Source organism: Mycteria americana, chromosome 5 (genome assembly GCF_035582795.1).
Source record: "Mycteria americana isolate JAX WOST 10 ecotype Jacksonville Zoo and Gardens chromosome 5, USCA_MyAme_1.0, whole genome shotgun sequence".
NCBI classification, from domain to species: Eukaryota; Metazoa; Chordata; class Aves; order Ciconiiformes; family Ciconiidae; genus Mycteria; species Mycteria americana.
Genome location: NC_134369.1, coordinates 24,873,748 through 24,897,229, shown reverse-complemented (window position 1 = coordinate 24,897,229; position 23,482 = coordinate 24,873,748). Strand labels below are relative to the sequence as shown.

Genomic DNA, 23,482 nt, shown 5'->3' with positions numbered 1-23,482 from the left:
ATTGTGAACAGAAGTCTAGAGCTCTTCCATGGTATACATACAACTACTACAATACATACAACTACTTTTATAGAGGAATTCCTAGCTTTCTGCTATATATTCTAGTTATTTAGAAAAAGAAAAAAAGGGGTTAATTTCATTAGCCTTTTACACAAATCATTATCATATTATAAATAAGAACAGGACCACTGAAGATTGATTTTGTTCAGTTTTGTAAGATTGTTGTTCACACAAAACCTGGCAGTCTGGAATCGCCTGGAATCCTAGCACATGACAATGCTTACTCCATTAACATGAATACACAAAGTTTACTTTGACTGCAGCTTTTCATTGCCATGATTCTTCCAGGGTGCAAGCTCTGGAAGAATACTCTCTTGCTTAGTCTAACCCTGCTGTTTAGATTTTCTCCTTCCATATATTAACACACTCCACCCCACCCCCCAAGTAGTCAATTTAAAAAAAATTATCTACTTATAGGTTTCCTTATGGACTTGTGCTTTCTCCACAGACATTTAAAATGCACTAGATGGAGATGTAGTGTAAGGTAGGGCACCACAAAGGTAGACTATTAGTCCTGTTTATAGGGAAGAGTTAAAATTCCCAGATCATACTCTCAAAAAACCCCACAAGCCCCACACTTCCACCATTTCACATAGATTTTAGCAGGAATGCAGAGTTTTAAAGTATTCAAGTTGCTGTAATTATACTAGTTATTTTAACAGGGAACAAGTGATAGGACAAGAGGAAATGGCCTCAAGTTGCACCAGGGGAGGTTTAGACTGGATATTAGGAAATTTTTCTTCACTGAAAGGGTTATCAAGCACTGGAACAGGCTGCCCAGGGAAGTGGTTGAGTCGCCATCCCTGGAGGTATTTTTAAAAGACGTTTGGATGAGGTGCTTAGGGACATGGTACAGTGGTGGTCTTGGTAGTGTTCGGTTTACGGTTGGACTTGATGATCTTAAAGGTCTTTTCCAACCTATACGATTCTGTGATTCTGTAACATACTGCTTTTATATTTATCTCTATGCCTTTATCTTATTCCTTGTGCCTGTGCTGTGCTCCTTCATGCTCATGGGGGATCACAGAGCACATTAAACAGTCAGTATCTGACAGCTAGCTTGGTTACTTGTATCAACCATTCAGTTTACTTTGGACACATCCATTTGCAGCAGAGGCTTGTCACCATCTCCAAAACTGCACACAGACAAGAACCAAAGTTCACAGCCACCTAAGCCTCTGGTGAGTACCATGAGCCATGTCACAGCCACTCCACGCTTCCCAAAGCAGTGGATAAAGTTTCGATGAACTAAAGAGTAGAAGCTCAGCTCTAATACTTTTGAATGGTGTTAGAATCATAAGATAAAATGGTCAAATGTGACAAAGTGATTTTGGTGTTGGAGTTTGTTTTGGGGTTTTGTTTGTTTGTTTGTTTTTTTAAAGTGACAGGTTGCTGAATCACTTACTTGCACGTATTCGTTACCTGCTTATTTATCTTTTCCAAAATGTGGTAAGCTTTGATACAACACATTTCACAGCTATTTAGCTCACACTACTATAAGCTGTTAGCTATAGCAAGAGAGAATCCAAACTTACATGAAACCAGCACTGGAAACTTCTCAAAGCTAAAAGTGCACCTGGCTAGCAGCAACATACTGCAGCAGATGAGATGACTTCACCTTTACACATGATGGAGCAGTCCAAGAAATCATTGCAGGTATGCAATGCTGGATCTTAACCCCAGGAATCTAAATGCACCTCTTGAAAATACCACCTTGCCCCTCATCTTCACATTAGCCTTAGTTAATACCAGGCTTCAATTGATGCTGTAAGAATCATTTTTTGGGGCCACTGATATATTAAACAATTTAAAGTCTGTAATCTTTACAGATGGGTAGGATTAGTCCTCCCTGGGGTATGGCCCGCCACTATATTTCAAGATCTCAGCTGGTTTAGACAATCCCTAGAGCTTACTGATGTTACTTCTAAATTGGGCAGACATTTGTTAATACAAAACACTGCATCTCATCCTTCAGTGCACTGAGCTCTGCTTGTTGAGCCTAAAGCCTAGTATTTAAAAGGATAGCAGCCGAAGTTATTTTGTGCCCTTTGTTCCTGTACATGAAAGTCATTCATCAGACTGACTCTGCTGAGTGGCTAAATCCAACCAAAATATCTTCAGCTGTAATAATTGTACTATCATAATAAGCATTCATTAAATAGCTTATAGAGATTGCAGAACTCATTGTCTCTACAAGACCTTTTCTCTCTGTCTTTTAAAGTGGCTACTTATTCTTAGCAGTGTGGAAGTTATGAATTTGACTGCTCTCACAGCAAAGTGTAAGGAAAGGCAAGGACAAACACCTAAATTCAGACTGAAACCAGAATGATTTGGGTTGATACTAATGACCATTTAGTAGTAAATTTTGTCTGTGCTGCCATTTTAATTTGGGGATTTATGAAGAGAAAAGCATGGGTACACAATGTGCCTTAATATAATTCCAGCTTGTGATCTTCCTATAGAGCAGACTCAAAGCACATGGCTGATCAAGGGCAAACTCCATAATTTTTTTTTATTTTTTTTTTTAAAGCAGTGAACAGCAACAAATCCAAAGGCCTTCTTCTGAACTCTACCCCACAACAAAGAGGGCAGGACAAGGCAGTCTGACAGTCCTCATCTGGGGCCTCCATGCATATGACATGGGTTTGAAGCTGGTACAGTCCCCACTCGATCCTCTTCCTACTGCGGGCTGCACCAGGTCTTGCACTCAAGAGCTTCTCCAATGACAGAGCAACTTCCTCAGCCATGACTTCTGTTTCAGTAGGCTTTTTTCTTTTTTAAATAATTTCCACCTCTTTGATGCTGTGAAGCTTTTAATACACACAGTTCTTCAAAAACTACCTCTTTTGTAGGAACTGGATGTAATTATGTGGGTCCAAATGCACCTGAAGTACCAGTCTGAAGATGAAAAGCTAACCAGCCTGCCTTTGTTCTGAGAGTTTCAGTTTCCCAACTGAAAGGTTTTAGAGCACAAGAAAAGATTCTTCACATAATCTAGGAAACCCAGGCTGCTAATTGCAGAGTGTGGGTTTCATTTAGCATTCTTGTGAAAAGACTCTTTATATCTCATCCACGACTGCATGGATAATTTTCCTGTTTATTACAATTCCTGATTAAATTCCTATGAAATTCCTAATTGTAATTTATTACAATTCCTAATTCCTGTTTATTACAAACACTTTCCCACAGACTCCACTCCTGAATGTGTCGAGCAGTAACACCTGTTGCGAGTGAACACCAGAGGGAGCAGTAAACATTTGTCTGGGCAGGTAGTTTTTAAATTGGAGATAGAACAATAAGGCACAGGCAACCTTGGGGAAACTTAAAAATGGTTATTGTGGGCTGTATTTTCAAACTACAGTGTATTGCTAATCCAGTCTAATTCCACACCAGTGCAGGGTCAACAAAGAGGAAGAGCACGTGTGCAGATACAAACACTTTTGAATGATGCAAGCTTAGTTGTGGCACATCTCCCACCCCCTCATTCCACCTCCTGATGACACCAGAAGATTTATAAAGTCTTCTGAGACTATAAAGCATTTATACAAAACACTGTGTGCATTTAGATAGATTACATGGAACTGAAAATATACCCAACATAGAAAAGATAGACACAGAATGGAATGTGGAAAATAGGGCATTTTTATTATATATAAACACACAGTTCAAACTCTATAGGGTAAAACCAAGAACTCAGTGAAGAGACACATAAGAGAAGATGAAATCAAGGATTAATACGCCAACATATCAGCAATGAACAAGTAATTACAGCGCTACCTCAAATACTATTCTACTAACCTGTCAAAGACAGTTAAAAATGCTTGCAAAAAATAGAAGCATTGTTACAACCATAAAAACACATATCAGAAAATACTCCCCCCAAACATTAATAAAAGCCCCCCAAAACACTTTTTGAAGGAATTGAACATAAAAAGAAAATTTAAGTTTTCTCAAGCCTTCATCTTTGCACTACAGCATACAGCCTACCAGATCTAGGAGCTCCTAGGGAATTTGTCACCAGAACCCTGGCTTCAGCATGGGTTCCAAGGACTTCAATTCCCTGATACAGAAACAGAAAGGCTCTTACCAGATCTGCTAGACACCTGGATTAAATGGTTTCTCAGATTGCCCAAATATGAGTCACAGTGTTCAGGGCTATGAGAGTTAGCCTGCTGGTGTGGGAGTCCAGAAAAGCTTGGCTCACAACACCATGCTGAGTGCAACCCAGGACTGCAGACATTATAAATCCTTAAGTTCTGACTGCCAAGGGTCCCCTGAAGGCATGTGTGTCTCAGGTAAGAGACAAAGCTGACCTTTAGCAGGAGCCTGCTTGGCAGGTGGCTTCAATTCCCCAGGTATTGACCTGCCTGGGGAATGCTAGTTAAAATTGACCATTTTCATGCAGCACTTCATTTAATGAAGACTTTCTCCCCTATGGAGAAGGCTTGCTCATAAAGACTCTGTCTGAAGGACAATCAGAGCAAGGTCTGATGATGATGGATTGCTGGTGTTGAAATGAGCTTTTTACTACCACAGTTCCAGATGTTCCTACAGAGGCCAGCTCTTGCTAGCCAGTGCAGAAGTGTGTTGGCAGCACATTCTTACAAGCATGGATGATGCCCTGTTGCTCAGACATTTACACACTCCAATCATACAGCCTTTAGCATTGACTCAAAAACCTGCTTTACCTTTATGTTTGTGATGAATGAGCAACAGTGGCAACTGGAAACAGAAACATGTGAGACACAGAAGTTCCTCACAGAAGAACACACCACCCCAAGGCTATCCTTGCATAGGATTTTTTCCTAGTCCCCAGCCTACACTCTTTAGCCCTTGGATTAACATAGCTAGTCACTGTATTCACTGTGTGTCACTATTCGCTCATAGCTGAACACACAAATTTGGCATGTAAGAAATGGTTCTCAGAAGAGTGATGAAGGAAAATCTAGACTTCTGAGTATTTGATATATCTCTTAAGTCTGGCTGCTGTCATGCCAGGCACTTAGCACAGATGATGTGCCATGCTCTGAATCTGCACCATCTGCTGCTCGTTAGCTGACAAAGGCAGCAACATGCCATCTCTCCACTAGCTGTTGCTCATTAGCTGACAAAAGCTGTTTTCAGTGTTCACATTGTTCTTTCAGTAATAATCTAATACAAAGATGTACAAAGAGCAAAGAAAAGAGGAAACAAAGACGACAGAGTAAATTATGAGCTTAACTAAGAATATTAGTGTACTCTTAAATCTCAAGGAGAGAATCCTTCCAACAGTGGGATGCAGGTCTTGGCACCAAAGGAATATGTCAGCAGGTAGGTATAAAGGTCAGCACTAAAGATAATCCATTTACCTCAAGATGTTTTGAAACATGCAAGTACACATTTCTAGGCTCTTTCCATTCAGGTTCTCTATTTCGTGCCATTTTGAATCTTCCATATCTAATAACAGACAGAGAACAGAGTAGCTCACAGCATGCAGCTCCCACCTTTACTAGTGCAAGCACTAACCCCAGGTATATATATGCCTAGTATGCAACCAGAGCAAAATTTAGGAGCCACACAATCAACACCTATAAGCTCCACAGGAAAGTCCTGTTGGTAAAGATTCTGCATTTGTCAAGAGCAGTCTCAGCTTCCATTATAAATCATCTACACAGCTAAAAAGCAGTAGCAGTAGTTAAAAGCCCACTAACATTTAAAAGAAACCTGCATGACAGATATTGGACTATGCAGGCTGATGAGTAATCCAACAGACAAGAACCAGCACAGCCAGGGGGAATGAACTACAAAAGGGTTCTCCATTTTGGGAGATGCACTGATGATAGCAGATTACTCAAACTATGGAGAACTAGAAATACTCACAAAACATTTACACTGCTATGGTCAATTAATTCTTTTTCAAGCTCAATTAGTGGCTTGCAGGAAAAGCCAAAGACACTCTGCTTCAAGGAGAAGCAGTTCTTATTTATGACAATGAGAAGTCACTGTCTCAGCTTATTCCCTCCCTCTTATGCCTTTTCTCAACCCTCGTCCCCAGATAAAACTGGGTAAAATTTTTCTGTCATCAAGTTGCCATGACAGAAGGCAAGAGTACAAGAAATGTTCTGTGCACTAAAGACTATACAGACAGCTGGCATGGGAACTGTTAAACTGATCACAGGTCAGGGCACAGAGGAAGCGAGGATGATGACAGATGGTATGGATATTGGCAGGTGTGGGAGATGAAGAAAAAGCCCACAAGCAAAGCGATGTAGTTAACAGACATGGTCCTACAAAGCAGGAGACAGAAAAGGGACAAAAGGAAGAGAGGGAAGACATAAGACATAAATGGACAAGGTGCAGATAATTCTCCTTTGCATCTTATTTCCTCCTCACACCCAGACCAGCACTTTTCACTCGCTGGCTGCAGAAAATGAGAACCAGACCATGAATTGTAAGTTTTCCTGTTTGAAGGGGGACAGACAGGATGAGATGCTACAGCAACAGAATTGATAAGATATTGTTGGACATCCACGTTCAACCGTAAGGCAATCCAAAAGAGAGAGAAAGACTTTGTACATAACCACACACATGTGGGCATGAAACTTCCTCAGTGGACACGCCAAAACACAGCATACTTGGTCTTCACAGAAATACCAGCCCACAGTACCAAATTAATCCTGTAACCAAACTCCTATTCACACACAAACACTTTAAAGCAAGGTTAAAGCCTTTCAATGTGAACTAGTTAGTCGACAAGGAATCACAGACAAAGCAGCTTAAAGCACAACTCAGAGTAGTAACACACTGGGAACTCAGCCAGTTCATGCTGATAATGCAACTCCTACAGCTTTGTCTTCACTATCAACAGCTCAGCTAATGCAAAGCAACATCACAGTAGAAAACAGAGGACTGTATTCTGCTGCAAGGTAAGTAGAGCCCTATTCTGATAGGGGGAAGGTAACAAAGCCTAGCCTAAAATAATTAAAAAAAAAAGTTTTATACCTGTATCTATACACGCACACACGCTTCAACCCTTGCGATGCTAGCATGACATTTTCAGTCATGGCTGTCCTCCCTGGAGTTGCCTCACACAAGTAACACAACACACACCGGTACAATGGCACAACCAGACGTGATGCACACACTTAACATTTTGAATGTTAACTGTTCTTACCTTTCAGCTGCTGTTTCTGCAGTCAAGAACAATTCCTGGGCTCCTACATTCCCCTTTCCCACTCACTAAGGTCAGAGGATCTATATGTTAATTGCACTGCACATCTTTAAAAATTGTTTGGTTCAGCTTCTATCTCATCACTGGAAACTGATCATGTACTAGGAAAAAAATTTTCCCAGTGGGCATATTCAAACCCTGGAACAGGTGCCCAGTGGGGCTGTGGAGTCTCCATCCTTGGAAATGTGCAAAACTTGACCAGACAAGGCCCTGAGCAACCCTGATCCAAGTTAGTCCTGCCCTGAGCAGGCAGCTGGACCAAATGACCTCCAGAGTCCTTTCCAGCCTAAAGTAATCTAGGAGCCTATCTTTACAGATTGACGCAAGCTGGAGGGGGGAGAAGAGACAAGTGATTTTTCTTCTTCCTTTGCCCTTCTCAGACAAGATGCTAGGGCTGCCTTTCAACGCCTTAACTCTGAGCTAGGAAATCCTCTAACACCAGATTCGGGCTGTATAAGCCTATCCAAATTTTGATTACTTTCTGATGTAAAAGACTGGCTGGTAACACTATAACAGTACACCATAAGAATGGGATCATTTTCAAAATTCATCAAAAGAGCAAACCAAACTTTTTTAGCTACACTTACTGTATGTATATACTCACATACATAAGTGACTGGATCGTCCCTCTGAAGATATTAGCAAGGCTAGGTGCTTAGCTGGATTCAAAAGGGGATGTTTCCTGGGTTAGAAGGATCATACATCCTTGAGACAGTAAGCCAACTTCTGCAATTCAGACATAAGCCCACAACTAACAACGCAAAACCTTCCTAGCCTCCTTACTAATGCTGTAATTCTTTCTCCCAGTGACTCCTCTCACACCCCATGTCTCTGCCATGGTGCACAGACTGTAGCTGCACAGGCATATTCAGCATACCACACACACAGTGCCTGGTTCATTAGACATGCTTCTCATGGCAGCATACACAGAGTAAAAAGCTGCCTACCAAAATGGAGAGGATGGAGATGCAGAACAGGCAGCTTGAAGCTCTCTGGATGCATTACAAAACCTTGTTTGCATTAATATTAATTTTTTGTTTGGAGATTCAAATGAGTACTATCTCCATCCTGTTTTGGCTTATCTGACCTGTTAACAGCAGGCCAGCACAGGATACGAATTCCTTTCTCTCCCTGTTGTCTCTTTTACATGCTAATTTTACATTTATGAAGGTGATCAGATAGCAGATAGATGTATGGGAAGAGGAAAGAACAGTCTAATTATCTCCGTTAATTTGGGCAGGATCAAAACAGTGCTCATCCAGAAAACTGTTAGCCAATCAAGTTAAATAAAAAAAAAAAAAAAAAAACACAAAAACAAAGGACAATTCTGCAGAAACTTAAATTCATAGTTGCAGCATAGCCTAGATCAGTGAAGAACTTCTGAAAAGAAGTTCCTGAAACTTCCTGAAAAGAAATTCTACGAACTGTCATTTTGCAGCTATTTATATTTTATTGTCAGTTACTATGTTCATTACCGTCTGCAATTCACTAGATCCAACTGATTTTGGTAAAGAAATTTTTGATCAGAGTCACAAAGCGTATTTTCCTGTTACTGATTCATGGGTAAATACCCAGCCCAGCTTTCATTAAGAAAGTCTTCATTAAGGTTAATGAAAATCTTCATTAAGATTTTCTAATTGTATCAGGTGAAACAAAATTCATGCAAGGCAGAGGATGACAACATTCCTGGAGACAGAAAACCTCCTGGTTTGTATCCTATAAATACAGAGAAGTGCCATCATTCAGCTTGTTTTAAGAAGTAGAAACAGCGCACCAAAAGTCATGCTAGCAGCATACTCAGAAGCCAGGTAATGAGGAACCTGAGAGTCACACAGCTATTGTCATCAGGAACATCTCACTGAAAGGTACAGGTTGAACTTTGGACATTTTTTTATTCTTGCCAAAGCTCCCACTAATATAAATTCTGCTAGAGTTTAAACAGACATGCATGACAATGATCAATCCTTACAACAGGTCCATCCTTTCCTAAGATGTTAAAATCTAAGTAAGAAAAAAAAATATTAACCTTCAATGTTGCAACACAAGCCTGATGCTTTATAAAGACTGCAAAGCATCAGATATTTTATACAGGTACTTTTAATGCCTTATATAAAGGGAGAAAAGCTCACTGGCTTAAAGCAGAACTACGTATGGAGATTTCCACAGCACAGTTATTAAAGCCCCCTTATTTTAAAAGGGATGGATAACTGGGGTTAAAGAAGAGACAGCAAATTAAAAAAACAAGAGCATTTAACAAAACATGGTATTTCTAGCCAGTTAACTTGGAAGAAGCTATTCTTTCTTCCTTCTGCTCCATAAGCGAAGCTAATGATGTCTTGGAAGTGCCCTGGGAAAGGTAAGCTTCTTGTAATTCAGTTTTAAGGTTAATGAAAACCTCCATAAAGTATGTATGTAAAGGAGCACATTTGTTAGACAAAAAGCAGTAACTTACTTCTAAGAAATTTCTCGGTCACTCTAGAATCACATGAAATTAGAGGGTTTTTTCACTCCCAACTGGATTTCAAATCATAGTGTTATGCTGCAGCATAATCTTGCTATCTGGGTAAAACATTGTGCTGGTTTTGTCTGGGATAGAGTTAATTTTCTTCATAGTAACTAGTATGGGTCTATGTTTTGGATTTGTGTTGAAAACAGCGTTGATGATGCAGGGATGTTTTGGTTACTGCTGAGCAGTGCTTACACAGAGTCAAGGCCTTTTCTGCCTCTCACACCACCCCACCAGCGAGTAGGCTGGGGGTGCACAAGGAGTTGGGAGGGGATACAACCAGGACAGCTGCCCCAACTGACCAAAGGGATATTCCATACCCTATGACATCATGCTCAGCATATAAAGCTGGGGAAGAAGGAGGAAGGGGGGGGACGTTTGGACTGATGGCATTTGTCTTCCCAGGTAACCATTACGCATGATGGAGCCCTGCTTTCCTGGGGATGGCTGAACACCTGCCTGCCCATGGGAAGTAGCGAATGAATTCCTTGTTTTGCTTTGCTTGCGTGCACGGCTTTTGCTTTACCTATTAAACTGTCTTTATCTCAACCCACGAGTTTTCTCACTTTTACTCTTCTGATTCTCTCCCCCATCCCACCGGGGGGGAGTGAGCGGGCAGTTGTATGGTGCTTAGTTGCTGGCTGGGGTTAAACCACGACAAACATGTAGGCTAGAAAGTTTCATGCTAGCTAATGGCTGAATAATACTAACTAAAGCTTAATTAATGCTAAGAAAAAGATGAAATCACAGGGGAGAACCAGACCAGACATTTTTTAGCTCTCTAGAACTGGGAGTTCTGTAGGGAAGATTAAAACATGTAAACTTTATTAGCCAATACATTTGGTCTATTTTCCAGAAAGTTACTATTAAGTTTCAAAGGGTTAAGAATTACATTTTGACAGGAGAGAACAAAAATAACAGGATACAGTCAACAATTTTGAAATGAAGGGAACTAGTCTTGATGGTAGTAGAGGTCAACTTATAGCACTAGACCAGGGTGCTGAAGCAGTATATGCAGGATCCCTAAAAATCACAGAGCATCACTCCTCCACTGGAATAACTGTAAGTAAAGTCTGTCTTGACTTATCCATCTGTGAATAGGGGTTTAGGTACCTGCTACCAAGTGCTGTATTAAAATTGGACAATTTGAAGAATCTTAAAGACCTGAAATAATAAGAAAGGCTGTACATTTTTTCTAACAATAGCTAAATTAAGAAACTGGCGGTACCTTTGTTACTTACCTAATATACACTACAGAACACACTGGTAACACTACCTAGCCAAGCCTTGTGATACTAAGCATGTTAAGGTCATAGCAATGGTCACTTACGGCATTCCTTCTCATCACTGTCATCAAAGCAGTCTGGCAGCCCATCACACTGCCAGGCCCCTGGGATACAGCGCCCATTACTGCACATGAAGTTTCCAGGAATGTTGCATTCATTTGTGAAGTTATTCCCAGGCAACAGTTGGCTCTCTGTGACAAACAAAAAGGAAAGTTTACAGGGGATTTTGAAAAAGGCAGCAAAAGCAGTCACTGAGCAAGCTGTTTCAGTGGTTGAATGAAGATGAGTGTCATGGTTTAAGCCCAGTCAGCAACTAAGCACCACACAGCCACTCGCTCACCCTCCCTCCCCCACCCCCAGTGGAATGGGGGAGAAAAATCAGAAAAAAGGAAAAAACCCACAAAAACAAAACAAAAAACAAACCAACAAAAACCCCCAAAACCAGTGGGTTGAGATAAAGACAGTTTAATAGGACAGCAAAGGAAAAGTTAACAATAACAACAACAATAACAGTAATAAAAGAATATTCAAAACAAGTGATGCACAACGCAATCACTCGCCACCCACTGACCAATGCCCATCCCATCCCCAAGCAGCGATTGCTGCTCCCCAGCCAACTCCCCCCAGTTTATATACTGAGCATGACTTCATATGGTATGGAATAGCCCTTTGGCCAGTTTGGGTCAGCTGTCCTGGCTGTGTCCCCTCCCAGCTTCTTGTTGGCAGGGCATGAGAAGCTGAAAAGTCCTTGACTACTGTAAGCCCTTCTTAGCAAGAACTAAAACATCAGTGTGTTATCAACATTATTCTCATACTAAATCCAAACCACAGCACTATACCAGCTACTAGAAAGAAAATTAACTCTATCCCAGCCAAAACCAGCGCAGTGAGACAAATGGATCTTGACCCTGGTTATTTTGTCATTCTCCTATCAGTATCCTGAGTATGGCACTTGGTAGCACTTTCTTTTTCCTAAATTATCATTTTACCTGTTCTCCATTCACATTCCCCATTTTACAGATTTCTTTCTTGCTATTTGCTTTCTAGGAACATACAAGCAGCCCTCTATGTATCCTCAGGTCAAAGCAAAGTTTGTTAAAAGAAAAAAAACCTCTCTCCTTCACAGGGTCAGTCTAAACACAAGTAAAACAGACGATGCTACAAGAAGTCAGCTCCATACTCCCATGCTTTTGTCACATGAGTACTTAGCTTGCAGAGTATTTTTTTAATTGTTGTTACCCAAGGGCTAGGAACTAGGTAACACATTGACTAATTCACACTAGGTTTTCAATTAAGTTTTAAACATAGTGCTGCTGATCAAAGTTAGAATTGAGCTTCTTGGTGTTAATATAGTCCCCTGGCATACACCTGTCCACAGGCTAGTAAGGCAGTTGGCACGCTAACAGTCTGCCAAGTGGAGAGGGTTTAATTGCAGGATACTAGAGATCAAGAGAACAGTGCGAGAGGGAAACCTAGAGATTTGCCTTCAAGGTTAAACACAGCTCTAGGCAGTCATTTTAAAATATCTACCGTTTCCCCACTTTGTGCATTGTTTTTGGAATGCAGATATCACAGAAACACAAACTTCAGTGAAGGAAGATAATGACACTCAATGGTTTTAATAAGCACCAAAATGGCATGTCATGTTGTCAAACCGGGGGGAAGCTGCAAGACAAGGCAGAGGATGAGAGAAAGAATATCCTTCCCTTCATCTTCTTCTCATGTTCCAGACTAGTTCCAGGCAACATGCACTTGACCAGGCAAAAACCAGAAATACAAACCTTCCCACACAAGGGCGGAGGTGTCACAAAAATATGTCCCACCTGCCTGCCCGCATATCTTCATGGTTCAAAACCAGGAAGAAGAAATTAAGCTGACATGCAGCTTAACCATTTACCTATCATTTACCTATTTTGAGGATAATTGCATGATTTTTGGAACCCTGGGGGAGTGGCAGAGCTGCAGTCAGTTCCCTCCATTGCCCACCCTACACCAGCTTGTTTCCTGCCTCTGTTGGAGTCCAACTCCTTCGTCTCCCCGGGAAGGCCTGAGCTCCAGGGGCAAGGAGTAGCGCTATAAACACAGCATGGCAAGTACCCCACTCTTCGGCGCTGGACAGGGAACAGAGCAGATCACAGCTGCCAGGCTCAGCAGTTTCAGGGAAGACCCTTTCCTAGCTCATTCCTGCAGTCCCAGGGAGGAACCTGCTCCGTACAGGCATCTTTGGAGAACTCAGCTGCCAAAACAATGAGCCATGAGGAGTTCCAGATGCGTCTGAATCAGCCAAATGCAGATGGTTCCCCTCCTCCCCTACAACATAGCAAAATGCTGCATCCCTGATACAGGCAAAACTGCTAAGTTTTACATCACTGTTTCAAATGACACATGATAGGAATGATTCAGGGAGGGGGTTTTTTTATGCCTATGTCTGCCCCAAACAATGTGTTTCCTCTCAAATGTTATTTCTTGCAAATGGCTGACTCTTCTGGGGATGTTTTAAGAATCTGCCAGCACAGAGCAGCTACCTTAACGGAAATTTGTCCTGAGCTGTTAAAAGACAAGGCAGTTCAGAAAAAGGTGGAAATAAGGTCTTCCAATGCAGATGGGGCAATCTCAGCCACTGGCCACACACCCAGAGCCACCTGTAACTCTCCTGCTGTAGCACCTTAAAGAACCAAAGTGACAGCACCAGCAAAAAGCAAGCCCAGGCTATGCAGCTGGCAATTTGATATCTTTTTGCTTTTAGCAATTTCATTCAAACCTCAATTTCATTCCCTGCACTACTGCTCTTCTGATCAAGAAAGAACAGGTTTTCTCTCTACACTGCAATGGAAACAGGCTACAACCTAGAGCACACCAGAAGAAGCTCAGCTCCAGCCCACTCAGGCAGGGCCTTCACTGCTCCCAGCAGCTCCCAGGGAAAGACTTTACCCAACTCTACTTCATGCCTGAGTCCTTAAATCTGAATCAGCAATAGGAACAGTTTGTCCTTGGCTAGTCCTGCCATGAAACACTGAACAGATACAGCGCTGTCAATAACCACCCCTGGGCTAGTGCAGCCTTACAGCATCACTGTTAACTAAGTTCTGCAGTTCTGTGTTCAACCAGCAAGGTTTTTTTTGTTGGTTTTGTTTTGGTTTTTTTCCTTAAACTAGTGATTGAACACATTCAGGTCAGTCTTCATAACATTGACCTGTACCTGGTAAGTAATCACCAAACCAAAATTGCCACCCTCAAACAGCTACAGAGGGTGAAACTGTCCATGTTACACAACCTCCTATTAGCAAACAACTCCCAGTGCACTAACACCACCTCTGCCTGCAACTGGAGAAAACCTACCACATTACAAAACTACTGCATGCCATCACAAGATCAGGATATGAAAGGTATTCTTTGCAATGTAAAGGCACAGACAATATACCATGTTCTCAAGTTTGTTATAAAGCATCCAAGAGCTTCAACAGCAGAACCTAACTCCTTTCTCCACACTCCCCCCCAAAAAATAGCTTTCAGGTCAGTATGGTACCACTGGAAGACTTTCCTGGTAGCTGTCATAACTTTTATTAGCGAGAATTTACAAGTTCTCAAATATTACAGAACTGAAATGTCCTGGCTAAGAATAAGTCTCTGATGTAAAACAGAGTTATTTCAAGCTTGACAAGAAAACTAGGAATTACTGAGGCTTTTGCTCTCTCAGAACCTAAGCACCTAGGCAGTACATTTAGGAAGGAACACCAAAAAGGTGCCATTCTCATGGCATCTCTCTCTGTTGCTCTGTGCTACCTTCTTGTCTAACCTCATACCTACATCTCTCATCCAATCTGCTCCACTTCCACATGGAAGCTGCACCTATTCAAAATAAAAAATCCTGCTGTCAACACTTAAGTGAGACTTCTTCTAGACTTGGGTAAGTTGCTAGCTAAGAACTGACACCAGGTCTCACAGCTACCTACCCTAACTACAGAACTGTCTTCTCCCCCCTAAGCATCACAGTGTTCCCGAGAAAACATAACTGGATGCATTTCAAGTACTGTAACACCTCCTGTGCAGAATAACCAAAGTTTAGCTCCTGTCAGATCTACTGCTGTTATCTTGCCTGAAAAGCTTTAGCCATGATCTCCACACTTCTTTAATGAAAAAAAATTTAGGCCAAGCCAAATCATTTAAGAAATTTTTAGAGTTTCAAAAATCAAAACACACAAACCAAGAAACACAAACCCCCCTCCAAGCTATCGAGTCCCTGTTACTTTTAACAGCTCCTTTAAACGAGTGCTATACTTCTACTCTACTAAATTGAAGCAACATTCCAGGAACAGATACCAAATTTTGTTACCCAGTAAGTTGTTTGTTTATAGGATATCCTTTGTCATACAAAAAATTTACCCTCAATGTTCTTCTAAAGCAAGGATGTATCACTAACCTTTTCACCAAACAGGAAACAAAAGATACTGGCAGATCAAGTTACTTGCCGACAGTCCTACACAAGCTTTGCAGTGGAATGGGAACACGGAACTCTGACTCAATCCAATTTCAAAGCAAAAGCTATTTCTCTTAAAACATGACCTTCATCAGCTGCTAGAAGAGAGCTGCAGGTTACAGACAGCAATTTGAGAGTCATGGTCAACACATCTAGAAACTTGTTAGGTGCATTACTCCATCTTCAAAAAAATCCATTGGTTGATAAAGAACTGTCAAAACAATTGCACATGTGGAACTGTTTTAAATCATATTGCTCCTTTTGCTTCCTTCACTTTGCAAGTCTCCTCTATCAGATGTAAAAACCCCCAAAGAAATCCTCAGTGAGGTCATCACCTCCCAACCCTCAGGAATGTGATGTTCCTATCCACTCATCGCACAGCCCACTGCATGAATCAGGTGGGCTCTGTGCACACACACAAGGAGGAGCAGTGTTACAGACACGCACAAGACAGACACAGAAAGGACCAAACCAGATCATCTTCTCCATTTGTCTAATAGGGTCCATACAGATGTCAGGTTTTGTGCAGCCAACTTGCTACACCGCCCGTTAGCAGGGGCAGAAATTCCTTCAATCTGGCAGAGCTGGCTTTCCAATAGTTGACATATTTACCCTGTAGACTCTTTAACTAATTTTGAATTCAATCCAAATATGTGCTACACGGATGTGTTCAGTTAAGTAAAGGAAGAAGGGAAGAAGGGGAAAGTAGTAGTCCATTTTCACTGCAACACATTGCTCACTTTTAGAAGCATACCATCTGGGCTGAATAAAAAAAGGGACTTGTGTTTCACTTTGAAGGGGACTGACTAAGGAAAGTCAATCTGGTTTAGCAGCCACTTCCAAAAATGTTAGCATCTAAATATTTAATACTCTCTGAAAAAGAATCAGGGAAAAATAAGTAAAAGGACAAGTCATACTGAGCACTTCACACTGTATTAAAAAAACAAGTCAAGGATATCCTTCACAAAAAACCCTTTACCGGAAAGCACTCCAGAGGACTGTGCACATTACAGAACAGATCACCACTGATAACACTGCTGCCTCTGTATCAGAAAGCATAATCAGTAAGAGTAGGCAGTCACCCTGGCCAAGGAGGTTTTGAGGAAGAAATACAAGACACTTATGTGTTCAACACCCGCATGAACAATGCCAGTAACTTCAGCCTCTTTGCAAAGAGGATCTATCGCCAAGGATGAAGCATGAACTCTTCACTGCCAAACCTTTGGCATGTCTTTTGTGGGAATCCTGGGATCTTCACTGGATACTTTCAATGGATTGCTGCTTAAAGTTTTTCAAATGCAAAGAGAATTATTTTGACCCAGTCTGGTACGTAGCTGTGAGGCCGAAGGTACTTTCCTATGCTATTTCCTTGTGATACTTTCCTATCACATAATGCACACAGTATGCTCCATACTTGAATGGATTCATTCTTTCTTTCTGCTTATCCCTTGCCAGGTGTAAATCCAAACCAGGTTTGATTTCAGTCCATCAGAAAACTGTTCTCACTCTACTGAAATCTGCAAGGTGTTGTGAAAACAAAAGGAGAGAGACTAGAACAAGCCAGTAGCTGGAATTTGCATCAAGATGGCATCAAAAAGACATACCTGCCAATATTTGCTCACCAGCAAAACACATCACAACTAAAGAAAAGTGAGTGATAATGGCAGACTTGAACACTTTTTGATCTTCCTCCATCATCTTAAAAGACAGCAAATAAGCAGTGCTAAGTGCCTGGTAGGCTATTACAAGATTTGATTCCTCAGACTGCAAAACTATTTACAAATGCTTACATTCAGGTCCAGTTGCTTCTGTAAGTTTAGCTGCTAAGTACAGATGTATCTTATCATACTTTTCTATGTTGACACGAGGCATCTGCCTCACTCCACATCTACTTTACAGATATCTACTAATGCAGATGATGCACCCAGAAAAGGAATTCAAAAGCTGAGCATGAAGAAACTCCAAACATTATGCTTTGCCTATAAACTTCAGTTTAACACGTGCACGCATAAACTTCACTGGCAATAGAAGTATGTTGTCAGCAAGATAACACCCGTGGAATTAAGGTAGACTTGGCTTAACACTCACTGCACTGAAACAGGAGGCAGAGCCAAGTTGTGCTTATGAGAGAACATCAAAGTCAGGACTCCTGCAGCCACCCAAAGAGTCTGTGGCAACAAGCCTACTCAACCTCTTTACTATACTTTACCCATTGTTAGTATGTAAGACGTAAAATGATTGCCCATTAACAGCACCAAGCAGGTAAGGAAAGTACACTAATGAGGACTAAGTTTCCTTTCAGTCTCTTACATAAAGACCTTTGATATCACCCAAAAAGTTGTTTGCAGCTGCATGTTCATAAACGTACCTCATAAATCCCCATAAATACTAGTCTTCAGCTTGATTTGCTTTCCTATGCACCACTGCAAAGGTGCCTTGCCAGAACAGAAGAAAAGCATCCCAGTGCACATTCAGGCTGGCTTTGAGAAGCAAAGAATAAGACAAGCTCTCTCTTTGCTCTGCCTTGAAGCCTCTGACAACACCTAAGCCATCTGTCACAAGTAAAGCCAGTGATTATGTGACAACTTAAATCCCCTTGAACAGTTTTAATCCCTGTCCTCCCCTATCCTCATTTAAACTACCTGATGATTACATTGCTTATGCAACATTAGAAGTTATGAGGGTTACTTGTAAAGGCAGATTTGACAGCCCCACTGCAATACCAGTGGTCAAAAATATTTCTTCACTGAAGCAGCAGGTAAATTAGTGATTATTCAAGGAACTGCTCACTGTTCAGATTCAACTTCCCCTCCCTCAGTTTTCCAACTGTGATCCATGAGATGCGATATATTCAATATCTAGTATTTTCAAGATTTAAAATGTATCAGGCCTAGTCAAAATAGCAGAAACTCTCACAGTTACTTCCAATTAAACACTAAATATTAATGAGGCAAGTCAAAGTCAATGGGAAAACCCTTTTTAGTGCTCTAAAAAGGCTAGCTTCTTTCAATTTAGACAGAAAAACTACAGTGATGGGGAACAGACTACTGTCAGATGCCCATCCCTCACCCATTAATTCCTCATAGCAAAAGCTGCCTTTATTGAACTGAAGAGCAATTAACACATTATGATCTCCACCATAAATAATGCAATATGCATAGAACAGAGTATCTTTTTCTGCATATCCTACAGTGTTAGTTTAAGCAATTGGCACATTCCCTATAGTAGGTGGCTGCATTTCAGCACTTAGCCATGCAAGCCCCTAAATTAAATGTAATCTTCTAAGTCATTCCCTAATAAACAACCATTTGCTTTTTCCTTGCAACACCATGTGCAGGAAGCGAGCCAAGGTGAACAGGCTTACTTTAGTCTTACAGCCTTCATGGCTGGATTCTATATTTGGGGGACTGGGCATTTCACTAGAGCCCCCACATCTGCTTGTCTCCAGTGCAGCTGCTTGAGTATACACCAAAAATACATACATCTAGGTCCACAGGCTCTCAGCACATTTAGCATGGAGGAAGAGAAACAGGCTATGGACCATTAACAGTACAGAGTGAACACAGCTCCAAACTAGTACAAGTTTAAACAGAAAAAGAAGGAGGAGAGAAGGAAGAAATACTTACTTAGATTACTGAACTGAACTTATTTAGATCACTTCCCCAGCAAGAAGGTCAAATGGAGATTATATGCTGTTCTTATCAAAACTAAAGCTACCCAACCAGATCATTTCCTTACAGAAGTGGCAGAGGTAAATATATCTTATTCTTAATACCTTTGAGGGATGTATAGCTATAACACCACCCTGAGGACAACATTGGTTTTGTCTTTACAAAAAGAAAAGACTAAAGGATTTATGCACAATAGCACAGAAGACCTACAACAGATCTGGGGACAGAATCTAGATTTCATTATCCCAGTCTCTGCTTTAGCAATATACTTGTAATTACTTGCCAACAGCAGTCAAACAGGAGTGTTTGTATCAAACAGCTGTACCCAACAGAAATTAAATGGGGGGGTAGAAGTGAAGGAGGAGATAACAAGCTCGTGTGTCCCATCACACTACGCCGGTCTCCTGATGACCAGGCCAAGCTGACATTCTGCCTGGAAAATAAGGAGATCATGCCTGAACTGTGACAGCAGCGAGACTAAGTCTGATTTATTTACTTACGAATTTAAGCATTTAGCTCCAGGAAGTGCATACGCTGCTCCAGACAAGAACAAAGAAATGATGGAGTTGAAGCCTTTTTATCCCCTGGTGAATAATGTTTATTATCCTTCACAAGGCAATGGAGTCATCACATGGCTACCTTTCTCCCTAATTTTGGTTAGTGGAGACTCCTGGATATTCATGGCAAAAGGGGTCAGTACATAACCCCCAACTTCTTTCTTTTGACTATAATGGCAACGTGAGTAAATGGTTATCTTTACTGAACAGTTTCCCCATCCTGCTTGCCCTCAGTCCCCCAAGATAACTTATAGCAGAAGACCGACTCAGACGGACTCATGCACCCAACCCCTAGAGCAAGATCAATACTCCAAATGTAGGATTTTCTTTTATCCCAGACTCCTCTCCATTTGCTCCCCCTGCAGTGATTTTAAGCAAATTATGAAAACCATTACTGTGCAATGAATTAGAGCATGCACTTACACAGAACCCTCTAATAATTAACATCCTCTGGAATGGAAACATTTTCCCCAATTATGTGTTCCTCATACTCTCAGAAGAGCTTAGCTATTATCTCTGGGCACTTAAACATAAAGTTAACACAGTCCAGAACAGAAATCTGAAATACAAAGAACATATTCCACCAATTGCAATCTTCAGGTTATTGAACAGTGACTCTCTTCTAATCATTTCATCTTACCCACAGGTTATTACTATCTTTCTGATTTTCCAAAAGAGCAGAAAACACTGTCACAAAAAAATATTCCACAGCAGTGCAACTGAACAAGAGCAGGCAGCCCTGCCTACCACAGTGACCCCTTGGAAACACCGAGTCCAGAGGGAACCTACTCTTACAGAGGAAAGCTGACCAGTTGCTGTTTCCACATCAGCTCCACAGTCAGGTTCTTAATCACTTTAACTTCCATGCAGCTTAAAGCCAGGTATACATTCACACATCTTGGTAAGCAGAATGAAAGGGGTTGCTGCACCATCGCTAGACAAGTCTACAGGATCTTCAATTTTTTGAAGTAATGTGCATAGTTAACAAAGAAAAATGAAACGGTAAGACCAGCAGACTTTGGGGGATTCTTTTAGTTTCTGCTGCACCAAGAGAAGCTTGTGTTTTGAATTTCGGTATGGCAGTGAGCACAGTTACTTATTGACCATTAAGGCTTTCAAACAGCAGTCAATGACAACCACTGACTTGTGGCTTTCAGTCTTCAGAAGGTACCTCCTTTAGCACAGTGCTTTGAGACACAGGGCAGTGGCGTTCCTCCTTTGAAATCACTTCTAGCAATTTATCAGCTCTACTCCAAACACCAGCATGTTAACAGGACCACTTGCCTTTCCACTTCTTAGTAGAAGGCACTGCTTCTGAAGGCACAGTCCTGTGTTCAGACAGATTGTTTGGAAGTTCAGCTTCAGCATCAGAAAACAACAGTCATCTTCACAGGCTGTGTGACAGACCTGCCTGTTTCTGAAACAGCTCTGGCTCTCCTGTCCCAACTAGCACCAACAGTTTGGCTTAGACCTTTATAGAGTATCACAGTGTTGTTTCCCAAGAGAGACACTGTTGTATGAAACTTTGCTTTGACTGCAACCAGGTTAGTATTTGATGTATAATCCCTTTCCAGATGTTCCCTGGCTAGAAATGCATACTTTTTGAACTTAACTTCAAGCTTTAATTTGATGGAAGAACGCAAGAGTACTGGTGGCAAAAAGATAAGCCATATAAATACATATCAAAAAATGCAACTGAGCATCTTGATGGGGGTAGCAGCAAAAACAGCAAGAACAAAAAAATAAAGATGTAATTTCCATATTCAAACATGCTAAAAGCAAAGCAAATCCTATTGATTTTATACCCTCCATACTCAGTAACTTTCAACACACTTCTTAATAAAAGACAGAACCTGTGTATATAGAAAAGAATCCAACTTCTTCATGAACGATGTATGTAATACATTCATCACTACACACCGGCTACCCTACAACAAAGGGCAACAGTAAGTCACCTCACACATTACAAACTACAGACACCTGCAGCAAACAGGAAAGATAATTGTTTTTAGCATCTCAGAAGAGAGGATTTTATCTTGTTTTGCTCAGCCTCTCTACCTTTGAGGAAAGATTTCTCTGCAGCACTCTTATGATACAGTCAGGTATATTATCCTCATCTTGGACAGATTCAGACCATGCTTTGAAGAGACAGTAAATCAAGTTGTACCGTAACTAGTGTTATATGAATAAAAGTACAAGTACCTGACACAGTGAAGAACCTCAGATTAGTCTCCCAGTTATACCTTAAAAGCTTGGATTTTAAAAAAAGTGAAGGATGCCTAACTTTGCCTTGGTAAACTTTATGATCAATAGAGTATCATCTGTCCTCCCACAGACAACACTGCTGCATCTCGCCAAACTGAACAGATACGCTGTCTGCATCTAGCCTGCACTATCTGGTCATTTGGTACTACTCACCCTGAAAACACAGCCTAAATTATTCTCAACAAGGCATGGACATGAAGAGAGCAAATAGAGAGTAAGTAATCTCAGTCTCGTTTCTCATGTCCCAAACTACCATCAATATCAAATCCTTATATCAAACTCCCCCCCCCCCCCCCCCCTATGATTGCAGAAAATCTTGAATTTGTAGACCTCATGCTCAAATTACTACCTGCCATCATTTTGGAAGATGAAAACCACTTGATTTTCACAGCTTTTAAACATCAGCTTACTTAGAACAGAGATACCTGAAATACTTTCTAAAGAAACAGGATGTAGCAGGTTGCAACAGCAGCTCTGGCTGCTGATCTGACCCACCACAGGAACCAAATCCATCCTTTATCAGCGCGGGCAAGGGGAGCTGACTGGAAGGTTAAATACCAATCACAGCCAGGGAGATGCTTACATTCCTCTGTCTACAACAACTCTTAATGCTGAAACTCTTCCTCCACCAGTCTCATCTCACTGCTTACTCTGCCAGTAAAATAGGGTAAGAAAAATGTACTCATGACCAACATCCACCTAGTGATAAGATTTCCAAGCTGATCTTATCTTCTTTCTTCAACAGGAGGCAGTCTGAGCACTAATCTTGAATGGCCTATTGATAGGGAGGAAAGAAAAGAAATACAGTCTCATATCGACAGCTAAAGACCTTGAAGGTGGGAGGAGTACTACTAATAAGTTTTAGTTTATTCAAGGATCAATCCTAGGGATTCAATACAAATTTGCCTTTATTTGTAATTCAATACAATTACATTCTGTCTGCAACATACAACTGAACATAAAATTTAAAAATCCTCTAGTAATGCAGTGCCTAATCAGTCACCCATAAATCCAGCCTTTTCATATTAATGTGAGATGAAACCAAATTGCTACATACAGATCCATATATAGTTACTTTCTGCTGTTATGCCCAGGTTTTAGCTACTTGTTCTCTCAGCAAACACAGCCCTCTGTCTAAACTTTTCCTTGGCAACAGGATACTTCTGACAGCATCACCCAGTATAAATCATAAGCTTGTGTAAACCAGTAAGGACAAATGGCAGAACTGGACAGTAAATCTTGTACAAAGTGAACGCCAAGATTAATGTATCATTCAATTAAATGATAGGAAGGGCAGTAAAAGGAATAAGGAATGACAAAGTTTGAACTGAAGTTATATTTGGGATTTTGCTGCATGGCTGCAGAACTACTAGAAATCCCGTCAGTTCAGTTCAGGTAAAGGCATTTGAGACGAGCTGGTAAAGAAACATTCGTCCAACCAATACTTAGC

At 41.0% G+C, this 23,482-nt stretch overlaps 1 protein-coding gene across 13 annotated transcripts in view; it reads right to left on the bottom strand.

Moving 5' to 3' along the window:
• Positions 1 to 23,482, bottom strand: part of LDLRAD3 (low density lipoprotein receptor class A domain containing 3) — a 232,132-nt gene that overhangs the window by 67,822 nt on the left and 140,828 nt on the right. For all 13 annotated transcript variants that reach the window (XR_012775892.1, XM_075502523.1, XM_075502514.1 and 10 more), the window contains one exon: positions 11,107 to 11,253. Coding sequence is in view for 12 of the 13 variants with exons in the window: in XM_075502514.1 (XP_075358629.1) it covers positions 11,107 to 11,253 (147 nt within the window). In the remaining variant the exon portion in view is untranslated. The remainder of the gene's footprint in view (positions 1 to 11,106; positions 11,254 to 23,482) is intronic.